The sequence below is a fragment of the Salminus brasiliensis genome, chromosome 6, assembly GCF_030463535.1.
Source record: "Salminus brasiliensis chromosome 6, fSalBra1.hap2, whole genome shotgun sequence".
In the NCBI taxonomy this organism is placed as follows: domain Eukaryota; kingdom Metazoa; phylum Chordata; class Actinopteri; order Characiformes; family Bryconidae; genus Salminus; species Salminus brasiliensis.
In genome coordinates, this window is record NC_132883.1 from 2008562 (window position 1) to 2025970 (window position 17409).

The 17409-nt window shown below is 45.4% G+C and overlaps 1 protein-coding gene across 1 annotated transcript in view; it reads left to right on the forward strand.

The window, feature by feature from the left end:
• The first annotated feature begins 808 nt into the window (after positions 1-808).
• The window catches only part of obscna (obscurin, cytoskeletal calmodulin and titin-interacting RhoGEF a), a 64254-nt gene continuing 47653 nt past the window's right edge, over positions 809-17409 (forward strand). The window contains exons 1-17 of the mRNA XM_072681198.1: positions 809-815; positions 899-1165; positions 2683-2844; positions 3369-3473; positions 4651-4917; positions 7164-7433; positions 7635-7901; positions 7999-8262; positions 8714-8980; positions 9071-9340; positions 9421-9687; positions 10481-10747; positions 12598-12870; positions 12995-13258; positions 14267-14533; positions 14626-14892; positions 15669-15935. Of these exons, the coding sequence (XP_072537299.1) occupies positions 809-815; positions 899-1165; positions 2683-2844; positions 3369-3473; positions 4651-4917; positions 7164-7433; positions 7635-7901; positions 7999-8262; positions 8714-8980; positions 9071-9340; positions 9421-9687; positions 10481-10747; positions 12598-12870; positions 12995-13258; positions 14267-14533; positions 14626-14892; positions 15669-15935 (4018 nt within the window). The remainder of the gene's footprint in view (positions 816-898; positions 1166-2682; positions 2845-3368; positions 3474-4650; positions 4918-7163; positions 7434-7634; positions 7902-7998; positions 8263-8713; positions 8981-9070; positions 9341-9420; positions 9688-10480; positions 10748-12597; positions 12871-12994; positions 13259-14266; positions 14534-14625; positions 14893-15668; positions 15936-17409) is intronic.

Genomic DNA, 17409 nt, shown 5'->3' on the forward strand with positions numbered 1-17409 from the left:
CTCTGGACAGTAGAGACAGTTACTCCAACAAAAGCAGGACAAACTCTTTTTAATAGCCTTGATTTCAAACGAAACAAAGAATGTGCAGATGTCCAAATACTTTTGTCAATCTTTCTTTCTTAACATCCCATGCTGTTGCACCCCTTAAGGGACTGTTTTGTTGTTAATAATGAAGTTCCAGTGCTCTCACATTTCACTCTCGTCATAATGCTCAGTGACCACACCCCCCCCCCCCCCCCTCCAGCATAGGGCTGACGTCTGAAGGACATTCTGATAATCCCAGATGTAAAATATGTAAGAGCTCCAGCATGGCTGCCTAAACAAACCCAAGGTTTGATGGATACTGACACCTGGCACACCTGGCAGTGCTGTCAAGGTATTAGCTATCCGGGCTATTGATGACAGAGTTGTGGGTTCGATACCCGGGCTCGGCAAGCTGCCACTGTTGGGCCTTTGAGCAAGGCCCTTCACCCTTTCTGCTCCCCGGGAGTTGGCTGCCTATTGCTCTGGGTGTGTGTGTGCTCACTGCCCCTAGTTCATTAGTGTGTGTGTGTGTGTGTGTGTGTGTTCACTATCACAGATGGGTCAAATGTGGAGGACACGTTTTGGTGTAGAGTGACCGTTACGTTGCTTAATTAAGCTTAATTAAGCAGATTTTCTCCCAAAACTAAAGCAGAAAACCCTCAAACTAGCAGTAGCTGAAGTCGGCTCCACTAAAGGCCTGCAAGATTTAGCGAGATTATTTCTTTCAGAATAACAGGACCCCGATGAAGCCTGACGAGAGCTGAGAAACGAGGAAAACTCCACCATGGCACGTAAGGAACACTTCTGTGCAGTAATCCACAGTCAATGAAATGCAGGGCTTTTTTCACCAGCCTCCTCATTGCTCTCGGTTTAGTGAAGAAGACTGAGGTGCTGAAAGGTCTGGAGGACGTGACGCTGTGTGAGAAGGAAGCCCACACGTTTGAGGTGACCCTGAGTCGCGCTTACGTCCGCGGCGTCTGGACCAGGAACGGAGTCCCCTTCAAATCGAAGCCCTCGTGCCGCATCTCCGCACAGGGGAAGACACACACTCTGACTCTGACCCGTGTGTCGCTGTCAGATATGGGCCTGATCGGCTTCCAGGCAGAAGGAGCCGAAACCTCTGCGACTCTCACCGTCACAGGTATCGGTTACATTCTTTACAACAGGAGTTCATCCAAGGTTCTACTCTAAAGGCTTGTTCTATACTTAATGGCGTCTAGGGGGCACAGAATCGCTCGGTCGGAGGGTATAATGGCGTCTAGGGGGCAAGGAATTGCTCGGTCGGAGGGTGTAATATCGTCTAGGGGGCACAGAATCGCTAGGCCGGAGGGTGTAATAGCGTCTAGGGGGCAAGGAATCGCTCGGTCGGAGGGTATAATGGCGTCTAGGGGGCGCAGAATCGCTCGGTCGGAGGGTATAATGGTGTCTAGGGGGCGCAGAATCGCTCGGTCGGAGGGCTTAATGGCGTCTAGGGGGCACAGAATCGCTCGGTTGGAGGGCTTAATGGCGTCTAGGGGGCACAGAATCGCTCGGTCAGAGGGTATAATAGTGCCTAGGGGGTGCAGAATCGCTGGGTCGGAGGGTATAATGGCATCTAGGGGGCACAGAATCGCTCGGCCGGAGGGTATAATGGCGTCTAGGGGGCGCAGATTCGCTCGGTCGGAGGGCTTAATGGCGTCTAGGTGGCACAGAATCGCTCGGCCGGAGGGTGTAATAGCGTCTAGGGGGTGCAGAATCGCTCGGCCGGAGGGTGTAATAGCGTCTAGGTGGCACAGAATCGCTCGGCCGGAGGGTGTAATAGCGTCTAGGGGGCGCAGAATCGCTCGGTCGGAGGGTATAAAAGCGTCTAGGGGGTGCAGAATCGCTCGGCCGGAGGGTGTAGTAGCGTCTAGGGGGCACAGAATCGCTCGGTCGGAGGGTATAATGGCATCTAGGGGGCACAGAATCTCTCGGCCAGAGGGTATAATGGCGTCTAGGGGGCGCAGAATCTCTCGGTCAGAGGGTATAATGGCGTCTAGGGAGCGCAAGATCTGCCTCAAGATCCATAGGCCTTATATTTCAGTACTTTCTAAGCTAAGACAGTATCTAATAGTACAAGATCAGCTGTTCCATATAGCTTTCCGTTAGCGTAGTGCTAACGCATGCCAGACCTCACTGAGACAGACTTGTTTCAGGGGGTTCCAACATTATTTGGCACTACATCTATAAAATATCCTTCATGGTGTGCTTTGAGACGAGTGTGATTCCTGAATGCAGGTTACACCACGCTAACAGACGAACAGCTAGCTAGCAACATAAGCCTTGTAGCTGTAGTGCATTAGTAATGATGCATCATTTTAGTGTAATTATTACTCGGAAAATGGAAAGTGAAAGCATAACCAGGGCAGAATGGTACGCCGCGGTCTTTGTAACCATTTGGCTCTGCAGTGGTAAAGAGGCCTTCATGTCATGTCATAACACACTGGTCCTGGAGGTCCATTAAGATCGTGGACGTCCGAGACTGAAGAACACTGGAATGTGAGAATGATGTTCAGAATTTCTAGGACCTAACATATAAACACGACCGTATGTTTTTATTTGTTTATGTTTGTATATATAATATTATGATCAGATTTACCTGCTATTAGCATGTCAGTTTTCATTTCTGCTTTCCTGCAGCCAGAGACATACAGATTGTACAGCATCTTCAGGACGCCAGCGTGACAGAGAGAGAGACAGTGACGTTGGTATGTGAAGTAAACCTGGAGGACGTGGACGGGAAATGGTTCAAGAACGACCGCAGAATAAAGGCCGGAGACAGCGTTAAAATCAGATGTGAAGGTACGGATCTGGAATTGAACTGGGAGGCTCTTTAGCTGCATACAGAATTAACTACTATTACGTGATGACGAGAGTGAAATGTGAGAGCACTGGAACTTCAATATTAACAACAAAACAGTCCCTTAAGGGGTGCAACAGCATGGGATGTTAAGAAAGAAAGATTGACAAAAGTATATGGACATCTGCTCATTCCTTGTTTTGTTTGAAATCAAGGGTATTAAAAAGAGTTTGTCCTGCTTTTGTTGGAGTAACTGTCTCTACTGTCCAGAGAGGAAGGCTTTCTAATAGAATGGAGGAGCATTGCTGTGAGGATTTGATTGCATTCAGCAACAAGAGTGATATTTTATATGTTTTTAAGTTTTTTCATGTAAAACAAATGAAAAAATAAAACAATACATAAATATATACGTCTGCATACTGTAATAAAAATCAAGCCGTGTAAAGATCTATATAATCTATATAATTTAGGTGTGTGCTGTAACTCAATCAAATGAGTCATGAATGCATCTCTGTCCCAAACACAGATAAAACTCACTCACTGACCTTCAAAGCCATCAAGCCAGAAGATGCAGGGGAGATCACGTTTATGGCCGAGAGAGTTTCATCAACAGCAGTGCTAAGAGTGAAAGGTAAAAAAGCATCTTCAGTACAGTCTAAATGCTGAATAAAAATGTGAATATCATAAAAAAATAAAATTGCATTAATTTGCAATTAAAATTATTTAAGTATTTAATTTAATTTAATTCATTTAAATAAGGTAAACTGTCATATTATATTTATTGGATTTAGAATCTCAAATTCGAGGCCTTCTTAGTTTCTTATAATGATATGGTTTGACTATGGTTTGAATCTTCAGACTCAAAATAAAGTATTTTAATAATTAGACATTCTGGGGATTTCTGGATTTCTGGATGTCTGGAGCTATAAGCCATAATCATACTGTAAGTAAAACAAAAAAATACTTAAAATATCTTTCTTTACATATAATGAATATAAAATATGACAGTTTAACTTAATTTGATTACAATTATGATAACGAATAACCTTTTCCACAATATTCAAATTTTTAGTAATTTCTAGTATTTTTTATATTTTGAGATTACTAGATTAATATTGAAGTAATATTATAGGATTAAAGCACATATTTTTAGCTTATTTTAAGTGGTTTTAGCTACTAGTCTATTGGCAGGTCATTTTGCTTCATTCAATAAACACAGGACACCCACTTAATCACTGAATTCAGGTGTCTGATTCAGTCCCATTCAGCCACAGCTGTGTAAAATCCAGCCTCTAGTCCTGCAGTCTGTCTTTCTTCCACACATCAGTGAAAGAACGGGAGGTTCTGAAGAGCTCACTGAACTCCAGCGTGGTTCTGTATGTAATAGGAGACACCGCTGCACCAACAACAACAAGTCAGCTGGTGAAATTTCCTCCCTCCTAGATCTTCCTCCATCAGCTGTGAGTGGTGTTATTATTGAACAGTGGAAGAGTTTAGGAGGAACAGCTCACAGAGAGCAGCTCAGTGTCCACCGAGTGTCTGTCAGACCACGTAAAGTTACAGAGCGGGGTCAGGGCCGAGTGCTGAGCTCAGAGCAGAGTGCAGAAAAGCCTCCAACTGACTCAGTAACTGCAGCAGAGCTCCAGACCTGCTGCTGCTGGTAGAGCTTAGAGCAAAGGGGGACCAGATGTGGTTTAGATGTGTTAATAATAAGTTATTATTATTAATTAAATTATCAAAAAATGTGAAATATCAGATATTTATTATTTCACTTGCTGAAAGGAGCATTTTTTGTGAACTTCTTGCAGAGCTTCCAGTCCATATCGTCAAGCCACTCCGGGTGAAGATTGCCATGTACAAACACAGAGCACTGCTGGAGTGCCAGCTCTCCCGGGCCAACGCTGAGGTCACATGGTACAAGAGGAACCGCGAAATCGTACCGCGTGGCAAATACCAAGTAGTTAGTGAAGGCGTATACAGGCAACTCACCATTGATGAGGTGGGCTCTTCAGATGAGGACATCTTCACCTGTGATGCTGGAGACGACAGGACGTCCTGCCAGCTGTTTGTGGAGGGTGAGATACTCATAGCTGTTGCTCAGGGTGAAAATGTGCTAATGCTAATGTTTTTACTATATTATTTACTGTATTATTTGTGATGATTATCTATTATTTTATTAAATGAATATTCATAGACGTCATAGAGAGTTAATAGGAGCAAATAGAACAAAAGAAAAATGTCTAACTTCAAATAAAAATAGTCCCACAGTGGGGAAATTCACAGTGTCACAGTAACAAAGGGATAGCAGGACATTCAGATGCATAAAAGTAAATAATTTACCAGTTAATATACAATATAAATAATAGAAGTATAAATAATAGAACAAAATGATGTACAGATTATTTACTGATTTGCAGAATACTGCTGCCATGGCCAACCCTCAATACTGGTGCAGTTGCATAGTGTCTAGGAATCTATTGCGTACTACACACTAATACTGTGAGGTAAATACTACACACTAATCTCAATAGTGTCGGGTTTGACAGGTTAGTACGCACCATATTAACATACTGACCTGTTTCGTACTAACAGGAAGTGACGAAGGGTTGCTATTCCAACATACTCCACCCTCCCCACTTTTCTCATGAGACATGAGTAGCTCCTACCTACAGTATAAATAGTGTGGACTAAAAGTGTACTCTAGCGCTAAGGTCAGATGTAGTAGTATAACAATATACTGTATAGTAGAACAGTAAAGCATGTTGCTATAATGAGTTATAATACTACAATACTGCTAATCATAGATTAAAATAGTCAATCGTATATGTAGTATAAACAATAGTATAATGTAGCATAGGATAGGATAGTGAGGATTAGGTTATAATGGCCAAAAAACAACCAAAAGTTTGAATTGATCAGGTTTGGACTGTAGGTTGTCAGTACAATCTTATGAGAATTATGAGAGGTTGCCTAGACCAACATGGCGTCGGCTTTAACCCATGATCCAGTGACCATATGATCGTAACCATATTCAAAAGCATGAATCGTGGATATTTGAGTATACTCAACTTTAATCTATGGTGCATACTACATACTCAAAGTCTAGTTAGTGTTAGTGATTAGTAAGGTAAGCAATTGAGACATTCCCTTAGCATTTTCCAGTGAAGCAGTCCTCTTAAACCTGGTAAGTACAAGATTGGACCAAGGCACTGTTACTAAGACCCATGGATTGCAATCGTATATGTAGTATAAACAATAGTAGAATATTGCATAGCATAATACAGTGAGGATTAGGTTATAATGGCCAAAAATCAACCCAAAACCAGTCTTATCTATGAAAGGTCATGATCTGGTAAGATCTGGTTTGGACTGTAGGATGTTCTGAACACGAATCAGGCATCCCATTATCAGGACTATCTTATGAGAATTATGAGAGGTTGCCTGGACCAATATGGCGACGGATTTTACACATGATCCAGTGGCCATATGATCATAACCGTATTCAAAAGCCTGGTTCAGAGTATGAATCATGGATATTTGAGTATACTCAACTTTAATCTATGGTGCATACTACATACTCAAAGTCTAGTTAGTGTTAGTGATTAGTAAGGTAAGCAATTGAGACATTCCCTTAGCATTTTCCAGTGAAGCATTTATCTAAAACCTGGTAAGTACACATTTTAAAAATTGGAGCACAATCGTTTCACTGGAGGAGACGACTGAAAATCTAGCTTGGAAAGATTGGACCAAGGCGCTGCCACTAAGACCAATGGATTGCTAGATTGAATCCCAGGTCATGCTGCCTGCCCTCAGCAGCTGGAGCCAAAGAGAGCATTGGCATTGCTCTCTGGGTGAGTAGGTGGCTCGCTCCCTTCCCACATCACGTCAGTGCGATGCTGGCCAGCATGGGCGTCTGCTGGCTGATGCTTTAGAGCTGGGTACCCGGGGCTTTCCTCAGATTGGGATGGTTGCCTGGTGATGTTGCATCAGCAGTAGTTTGAAACGAGGCAGTGGCTGGTTGTGTCATTGTATGTAATGTGGGGGTGAATGATTGGCAATCTAAAATTAGGGAGGAAAAATTAAATATTGGAAGCCTATCAATCAGGTTGGGAACTTGATCGGAAGGTTTAGGATTGAATCGTTGCCAATTTATCGGTGTGATAGTCGCTTCTGATTCTCCTCCCGAACAACAAATCGTTTGCCATTAGAGTTGACAAAATTGGGGTGAAAATCAGGCTAAAAATGTGCATTAACTCATTGACTAGCATTAGCATTCATAATTTGAGCCGGTACAGGTTGTAAATTATGCCTGTCTTTCCAGAGCAGGCCATCAGCATTGTCCGTGGGCTCAGCTCCATTGAAGTAATGGAGCCTAAGGAGGCTCGCTTCAGAGTGGAGACCAGTATCAAGGCAGAGAGAGCCCCCAAGTGGACTTTAAACGGGGAGCTGTTGTCTTCCAGCCCAGAGGTGAAGATCGAGAGGGAAGGAACTTCGCACCGGCTCACTTTTACCAGCACGGACAGCACCATGTGTGGCACTGTCCAGTTCAGCTCAGGGAAGAGCAAGTCTACCGCCGAGCTCACCGTCACAGGTAAACATCTACAGTTGCCGGAAAGCAGGGCTCACCAAACCCGATCCTGGAGATCTATGTTCCTGCAGGATAGTTTTGCAGGATAGTAGTTCTTCTGGAGCAGGACTGGTGACCATTGCTGTTGAGCTTCTACATCTGAAAAGCCCAGTATAAAGCTCTGAAATAACATTTACTTTCTGCCCACCTCAACAATCCCAACAGAGCGCCCCCTAGTGGTCAAGCAGCCAATTTCAGATGTGGACATTAAAGAGAATGGGTCGGTGACTCTCACTTGTGAGTTTTGCCCTTCTCCCAGAGTGGTACGCTGGTTCAAAGGTAGGACACCATTGCTGCACTCCGGCAAGTACAGCATGAGGCGGGAAAAGAACCAGGCTATGATGACCATTGTGGGTGTGAAGGCTGGGGATTCGGGGGAATACCGGTGCCTGGCTGGTGGAGCCGAGAGCAGGGGTCGGGTCAGTGTTGAAGGTGAGGGTCAAAAGGTCATATTTTTAGGGATTTTCTAGTGTACCTTCTTCTGTGTATTTTGGTCTCGTTGAACTCATCCAACTGTTCTTTAATGCAGTGAAACGACTGAAGATGATTCGGCATCTGGAGCAAGTGGAGACAGAAGAAGATGGCACAGCAGTGTTTTCCTGTGAGCTAAACCATGAGTCGCCCAGCATTCAGTGGCTTCTCAACGACAAAGTGATTCACCCCAATTACATTAACAAGATCCAGAACTCAGGAAAGGTCTACAGCCTCATTCTCAAGAGGCTCACTGTACAGGAGAGCAGGGTGACCTTCAAAACCGTTGGTCTCAGTGAGTCTACAACGCTCAGAGTGAAAGGTAAAAGTTTGATTCTGACTCTTCTAGCTTACATTATATGTCCAAATTCAGCTGCTTGACACATATGTGCAAATGCACACACACACAGCTTGTCTAGTCCCAGTAGAAAAGTACTGCCAATGGAATAGGATTGTAAACATGAACCTATTGGCACCACTATGTTGTCTGGAATGATGGTGGTGGTGGAGCTCCATCCAGTACTTTTGGGATGAGTTGGAGATGATGATGAGGTGGGATGGTGATCCTCCAACATCCTGACCTCACTTTCGCTCTTGTCTTGTCTTGATTTCAGAAGAAACAATGAAAGAGCAGGTGTCCCAATACATATGTCAATATAATGTAGTTTTTACTTCAATAGCTCGCACGTGATGTGTATATGGGGTAAAATTGAGTTTATGCTCAGAAGGAGTGGTGATGGTCCATCTACTCTGGTGTATCTACATCCCTTTAGAGAAGCCAGCAGTGTTCCTCAGGTCTTTGGAAGACGTAGTGGCTGAGGAGCGAGACGAAGCATGTTTACAGTGTGAAGTCTCTAAGCAAGCAGTGACCCCTATTTGGAGGAAAGATGGTGCAGTTTTATCTCCCAGCGCGAAGCATGAAGTTCTCCACCTGGGCAAATCATTAGCCCTCATCATCCACAAGCTCAGGAAAGATGATGCCGGGGAATACTCCTGTGATGTCGGAACTAGCCAAACAAAAGCCAAGGTCGTTGTTCGTGGTAAGTTCTACCCAAGTTCGATAGTTGATTGGATTAACTGACAAAAGTGATGCTGTGACAAAAGTAAGCGAATTTGACCCACTTTTTCAGATCTTCGCATTTCCATCATCAAGCGCTTGAAGACCACTTCGGTTCTTGAGGGGGAGGACTGCAGCTTTGAATGCATTTTGTCACATGACATCATCGATGAGGCTTCCTGGTCCCTGAATGGTCAGTTGATAATCAGTAATGGTAGAATCCAACTTACCAACAAGGAGCACAGATACACGATGAACATCCAGGAGGTGGTGATTTCCGATGCTGGGGATGTGGTCTTCACCATCAAGGACCTCAGTTGCAGGACTATGCTGTTTGTCAAAGGTACTGTATGCACAACATCTGCAGTGATTTGAAGCAGATATGCCGAAATTGAGCAAATCCTCTGCGCCATCTGTTTTCAGAGAAGCCTGTGAGGGTCTTCAGGGACATGTTAAATGCTAAAGCAACGCCTGGAGAGGATGCAGAGCTTAGCTGTGAGATCACCAAGCCTCAGGCTGCCGTCAAGTGGCTGAAAAATGGCAGGATGATCAGAGTCGGTCCTAAATATGAGATTATCCAAAAAGGCTATTTGGTTAGGCTGATCATCCATAACACCACTGTAAAGGACTCTGGGGAGTACTGCTGTGAGGCTGACGGAGTTGCTACTAGGGCCAGGTTGGAGGTTAGAGGTAAGTATTTCTCCACCTGTACAGTTAATTAATGTTGGGTTGGCAATTCCAGGTAAGGCCCTGTTTTGTGTGTAAGCTGTCTGTAATGCATATCTCAGTATATCTCTATCGCACTATTTGTTCAAAAGTTTGTGGACACCTCATCTAATGATGCTTTCAGCTACTTTAAGCTGCACCCATTGCTTACACAGACGTGCAAATGCACACACATAGCTTGTCTAGTCCCTGTAGAGAAGGACTGCCATTAGAACCTAAAGATAAACCGATTGGCACCATGCTGCCTAATGTCAGGCCTGGGCTAGAGGGGTATAAAGCCCCCCAGCATTGAGCTGTGGAAGAACTGTGTTCTCTGGAATGATGGATGGTGGTGGAGCTCCATCCAGTACTTTTGGGGTGAGGTGGGGTGGTGATCATCCAACATTCTGACCTCACCAACGCTCTTGTTGCTGAATGCAATCAAATCTTTACAGCAATGCTCCTCCTCCACAATTTAAAAGTCTTCTTCCCTGGACAGTAGAGACGGTTACTCCAACAGAAGCAGAAGAAACTCTTTTTAAGGCCCTTGATTTCAGAAGAAACAGTGAATGAGCAGGTGTCCAAATACTTTTGTTCAGATTGTGTGAATTCAGAGATCAACATCCCAATTTGAGATGCTTTATAGGTTCTGGCAGTCTTCTCGTTAGCAGGCCTGGGGGGTGACGCGTCCTATTATGAAAATCAACTGGGGGACGTCTAGAAGAATATGCCTTTAATAAAAATATTCAAGCCTATTATTACTGTGCCATCCTTGTAGATCTCCAGCACTCATTTGCAAAAGAGCTGAAAGATGTACGGGCAGAAGAGAAGAGCATGGCGATTCTGGAGTGTGAAACCAAGAGACCTGTCGTGAAAGTGACTTGGTTAAAGGGCATGGTGGTGCTGAGTTCAGGCCAGAAATACCTCATGAAGAAGAAAGGAGCAGTCCTATCTCTCACCATCTTCAACCTTGAGAAGACTGACAGTGATCTGTACATCTGTGATGTTGGAACGATGCAGAGCAGGGCCTTACTCACAGTACAGGGTAAGACTCAATTCTAATGTCTTCATGCATGAGATTGGAAGCTGTTGTAGCAGAGGTAGGCAGTAAACTCTAGCCATGTGGGGTTCATGTGGGGCTCACATGGGTTGAACGTGGGCTAGATGGGTTCCAGGTGGTCATTGGCTCTGACTAGGTTTGTGTTGTTACGGGGACCTAGCTGGGCTTCCCAAATGGACCCCATCGTTACAGCCCACCCTGATATCACATGGATCCCATCTAGGCCCGTATGCAGTGTACAACCCAGATAAAGGCCATGTTAACCCAGCCTGGTCCCATCACTGACCCTGGTGGGCATCCATATGTGGGGCCAACATGGAACCTGAGGTAAAATTGTTCCTGGTTCCAGGTTGGGCTACCCATACAGGGCCCAAGAGGTGTTTTCTAGTCTGGCACATCTTTGCTGGTTGAATTTGTATTCAGAAGACATGTGCTGAGGGCAAGTATGAAGTAAGCGTCAGAAGTAGCTGAAAGATCCAGTCAGTGGTTGTGGATAAGGAGGCTGAAGTTAAGTGGAGAAGGACAGTGCAGGTGAAGTAAATGAGAAAATCCATTCTGGGTGGCACTGAGCGTGCATTAACAGTGCCAGTGGGGCTAGGTGGGCCTTAGGCACCAGAGAGGCCAGTGTTGGAGTTACGTAGATTTAGGGTGTGTTATGAGCATGCATTAACAGTGCCAGTGGGGCTAGGTCCAGGGAGGTCAGTGTGGAGTTTCGTCAATGTAGGGTGTCTAGTGTGTACGATGGTTATAGTATGTAGAGTAAACATAGAGCTGGTGGCACTGAGCATGCATTAACGCCAGTGCCAGTAGAGCTAGGTGGGCCTTAGGCACCAGGGAGGCCAGTGTTGGAGTTACGTAGATTTAGGGTGTGTTATGAGCATGCATTATCAGTGCCAGTAGAGCTAGGTAGGGCCTTAGGCATCAGGGAGGCCAGTGTGCTACATCGATGTAGGGTGTATAGTGTGTATGGTGGTTGTCGTGTGTAGAGTCCACATGGAGCTGGCGGCACTGAGCATGCATTAACACCAGTGCCAGTAGAGCTAGGTAGGGCCTTAGGCACCAGGGAGGCCAGTGTTGGAGTTACGTCGATGTAGGGTGTGTTGTGAACATGCATTATTGGTGCCAGTAGGGCTAGATGCAGTCGTAGCCACCAGGGAGGCCAGTGTGCTACATCGATGTAGGGTGTATAGTGTGTATGATGGCTATAGTATGTAGTATGAGTCCACATGGAGCTGGCGGCACTGAGCATGCATTAACACCAGCGCCAGTAGAGCTAGGTAGGGCCTTAGGCACCAGGGAGGCCAGTGTTGGAGTTGCGTCGATATAGGGTGTGTAGTGAGCATGCATTATCGGTGCCAGTGGGGCTAGGTACGGCCTTAGGCATCAGGGAGGCCAGGGTGGAGTTGATGTAGGATGTGTAGTGAACATGCATTATCGGTGCCAGTGGGGCTAGGTACGGCCTTAGGCATCAGGGAGGCCAGGGTGGAGTTGATGTAGGATGTGTAGTGAACATGCATTATCGGTGCCAGTGGGGCTAGGTATGGCATTAGTCACCAGTGTGGCACAGTTATACAGTTATAAAGCTGGCTAAGTAATTGTTGTGTGAAGTGAGCTTGGAGAGGAGTGGGACTGGGACGCCAGACCTCACTGTTGAGCCTTTGGGAGTTGTTGTGGACTTAATTCAGCAAACCACTAACGAAGTACTGAAGTGCCTACCTGATGACCTCTGTGTGGAGTTTGCGATTCAGGGGGTGATTAGAGTATGGGGGAAGGGGACAGACTGGGCCTTATGTGTAACCCCAGTTATTACTTGGCCTTGGTCTTCTGTCCCTCAGGTCAGAAAGTGCTCATCCTGGACGAACTGGAGGATGTTGAATGTCTAGAAGGAGACACTGTGATGTTTAAGTGCCGCATCTGTCCGAGTGACTTCGCTGATGTTAAGTGGTATCTGGATGAGACCCTGCTCTACACAAATGATTTAAATGAGATTAACATGATCCCTGGTGGATACCATACTCTAACCATCAAACAGCTTGAACGCAAAGATACAGGAACGATCTCTTTTGAGGCTGGGGACAAAAGATCCTACGCCTCACTGCTAGTAAGAGGTAAGCGCTGGAGACGGTCGATCAGCATTTTAAATAGTTGTCCATTTGAAACTGAAAATCTGAAAATGGATACTGAAGTGAACTTCCTGAGAAGGCAGGATGTATTTCACTGTTTACTTTGCAGAAAGGCGTCCAACAATAACCAAAGGACTGGAGGACACTGAGGCTATTGAGGGGGGACGTTTGATGCTGCTGTGCAGGACCTCCAAACCGTGCCATATCCTGTGGTATAAGGACGACTGCTTAGTGTGGAATTCCTCCAACTACCTGATGAGTCGAACTGGAAATGAGGCCAGGCTGACCATTCGTGAGGTCCGAGACACAGATGCAGGGGTATATGAATGTGATGCTGGATCTGTCAGAACTAAGGCTGTTGTGACGGTGAAAGGTAAGGTTTCAACCAGCTTCTGCTCTTTTCTGTGATTGAAGTCATGTAAACATTTCCTGAGACAGTAAGCAAGGAGGTAGAGTGGGAGGTAATTGTGATTATGGGGAAGGGGCAGTTCAGTGCCAGGGTTGAGGAGTCTAATGGCCTAAGAGAAGAAGCTGTTGCAGAGACTGGCAGTGATGGCCTGGATTCTCCGGTGCTTCCTGGCAGGCAGCAGAAACCCATCCAAAGACAGCATGGTCAACTGGCTGCTGATGTTGGCCAGCACAGGCGTCTGTTATTTTATATACACATGTATTCTGTTGCTAAGCCATGCTGCTTCGCCATCAGCAGCCAGAGTACTAAGGAGCACAATTGACCATGCTCTCTTTGGATGGGTTTCTGCTGTCTGGGAGGAAACACCGGAGAATCCAGGCCATCACTGCCAGTCTCTGCAACAGCTTCTTCTCTTACGCCATTGGACTCCTCAACACTGGCACTGATGGCGAAGCAGCATGGCTTAGCAACAGAATATATGTGTATATAAAATAATAGACGCCTGTGCTGACCAACATCACTTAAAAATGATGAGGGGAGAGAGAGAGCACCATCTACCATACCAGACTCTGGCCACTGATGGCAAAGCGGTATGGCGTAGGATTCAAACTCATGACCCCCCGGCAATAGAGACAGATTTTTCAGTTAGCATTCTCGCCCGATCACATTGTGCTGTCCCATGACATCAAGTTAGCAGCAGTTCAAAAAGATGTTGTAATTGGTGTAGTGTAGTGAATAACAGCACCGCCTTCCCTGTGGCAGACCTGGGATCGATTCCCTAGGCCGAGCAAGCACACCACTCTACACCAATGAGCGTTCTTGAGCAAGACTCCTAACTCTACAGTGTCTTGTCACAATGCTGTGTCTTAGAGGAAACACAATGCTAGCTTTCACCTTCTGAGCTTAGGTAGCATTGCGTGTCCTGAATGTGCTCCAGATGTTTAGGCATGTTCTTTGTGTGTTTAATGTTAGTGGTGCCAGCTGAGTTTACAAAGCAGCTGCAGAGTCAAGAAGCTGAAGAAGGCAGCAGCATGACACTCTCCTGTGAGTTCTCGGTACCTGGTGTTCAGTACTTATGGCGCAAAGGACCAGAAACACTAAGGTCCGGAGAGAAGTACCTGATGAAACAAAGGAAAAATCAGATTTCCCTCACGATCCACCAGGTGAAGCCTGAGGACTCTGGGACTTATACTTGTGTTTGCAGAAATCAAAGAACCCTGGCCACCGTTACGGTCCATGGTAAGGTGTAACCTTTGCTGATGACTACCCTTATTGTTGGATGCTGTCAGACAGTAGCGTGGCAGATGACGTGTGACAAATCTCTTCACCAGCTGTCCCCATCACATTCATTAAGGACCTAAAAAACCAAGAATCAGAAGAAGGCCGGCCTGTCACATTACGCTGTGAACTCTCCAAGGCGGGAGTGCCGGTGGAGTGGTTGAGGGATGAGGAGGTGCTAAGCCACGGGATGAAGTATCTGATGCGACAAATAGTAACAATACAGGAGTTGGTCATCAGGGATGCCGTGCCAGAGGACAGTGGAACCTACAGCTGTGTGTGTTCGGGCCTAAAGACCAAAGCCGCAATTACGATTAACGGTTGGTGATGTTATTCAGTGGACAGTGCTTTGTGTTATGGTATTCATACAGTATATGTCCAAATATTTGTGGACACCCCTTCTAATGCATTGCACCTATTGCTGACACACAGCTTAGTAGCACAGTAGTCCCTGTAGAGAAGAATAAATAAGGAGCAGATAAACAAACATGAACCTATCAGCACCATGCTGCCTAGTGTACGGCATGGGCTAGTAGAGGGGTATAAAGCCCCCCAGCATTAAGGAGCTGTGGAGCAGTGGAACAACTGTGTTCTCTGGAATGATGGTGGTGGTGGTGCTCCGTTCAGTACTTTTAGGATGGAATGAGTTAAGGAGTTGGGGATGATGGAGGTGGGGTGGTGGTGATCATCATCCAACATCCTGACCTTACTAACGCTCTTGTTGCTGAATGCAATCAAATCCTCACAGCAATGCTCCTCCTCCAAAATCTAGTAGAAAGTCTTCTTCTCTGGACAGTAGAGACAGTTACTCCAGCAAAAGCAGGATCAGCTCTTTTGATACTCTTGATTTCAGAAGAAACCAGGAATGAGTAGATGTCCCAATACTTTTGTCCCTATAGCGTATTTGGTAAAATGAACATTAATGGTATTATTAGGCATTGGGCCTCATTCACTAGGTCAGATACATAAATGTAATCCCAAATAAGAAAACTGCACAAATGTCTTCGTAGGGACGGGGAATGAGGCTAAAAGGGGTTTACAGTAGCAGAATCTTTAAAGCATCGAACAGAATTGACTGAAACTCTTGTTTCCCCAGCTCTACCCATCACCTTCAAGCAGAAGCTAAAATCTCAGACTGTTGAGGAAGGAAACAGTGTCGTCCTGCACTGTGAGCTATCCAAACCTGGACTTTCTGTTGAATGGAGGAAGGGTAATACGTTGCTCAGGTCTGGAGAGAAGCACCAAATCCGACAAAGAGGTTCAGTGTTAGAGCTGAAGATCTTCTCTTTGAGATGTGAAGACAGTGACGTCTACTGCTGCTCATATGGCAACGTCCAGACCTCAGCTAAGGTTACTGTTAGCAGTAAGTGTGGCACAACTACAGGCAAAATTATTAAAGATGTTCATGTCGTATTTCCTATAGGAGACAATTTCGCTTACTGACTGACTGATTGACAGACTGAAGAACTGCCTCTTGTTTGCCTAGAAGAGACACTTTCTGGTGCTGGTGGTCTGAGGACTGCATTTAGCCACTCATAGCTAAGATGTTTGAGTGTGGAATCCTAGCTGAGCTGTGGGTGGGTCTCCTTGCTTAAAATTTGATTATAAAGGGAAGTGGTGTGAAGACATACTGCCAGTCGTCGGCCTCGCCAGTCTCGCCGGCCTCGTCCAGCATCACTACCGTGTTGTTAGTTGGTAGTATCAGGCATGGTCACATGAAATGCTACAACTAATTTTATACCACAGAACAGCCAATGGCAATCCAGCAAAACTAGGCTTGCCTGTTTTTACTTATTTAATGGGTTCCTGTGGTTCCCAGTGTCCTGCAGGAGTATCCATGTCCCTGCTCTAACTTTAATTAAAGTTTAAGCTAATAGTCATGGCGTCCAAGGCCAGACCAAGATGGGATGAACAGTCGCAGAGATGGTTTCAAAGCAAGCAGATTTATTAACAAAAACCAAGGATACATAAAAGGGTAAAACAAGGCAAACGATGCAGCAAGGGGTACAAACACAAACACAACACAAACGCGAACCAAAACCGAACCTGGGACTGGGAGTTCAGCTAGCGCGAGCGACTAGCGCAAGGGGAAAACCTAAAGGGGACCAGAAAGGAATCCTACAGGCAGAACCTGGGCGCAAACAGGGGTTAACGTAAATTGCGCTCGAACGGCGCTATAATCACTAAGGGGGAGCAAAAACGGCTAGGCCGACCAAACCTGGAACCGCAGCATGCTGCCGTGAGCGAGGGCTGCCTGCCTTGCAGAAAACGTGGATAGCAGGGGGACCTTCTCCTGAATGAGAACTCTCAGCCTAACAGTACGGGGAACCTCTCGGGCAACCTTGGTGTCCCAAACAATACACTTCTGGGCGTCGAATGGCGGTGTCGAGGCTCCTTAAATATCCCCCCAGTCCCAGGTGAAACTCATGAACCTTGAATCAACACAACGGAACATGAACCGAACACACATGAACACAAATGAACATGAATCAACTCACTGAACCAAACACATAACCGTAAACGAGGCGGGAGTCCTCATTTGGGCCTGTGGGTGGCGGCTCGGAATCGCCCCAGGGGAGGGTGTGATACCAATTAAATCTTAATTAAATCTGCTAATTAATATTTAAAGCCAAACCATCAAAAAAGTGTCCGAAAATTTAGTTTATTTAAAACTGTAGTTTTTTTTGACCTTCTGACAAATTCTTAAAAAAATAATAAATGACATAACACTTTGAATAAATACATTATATATTATATTATATATTATATTATATTTATTTATTTTATTTATATATTCTAACTGTTTAAAGCAGCATTATGTCGCATTTTTACCTTAA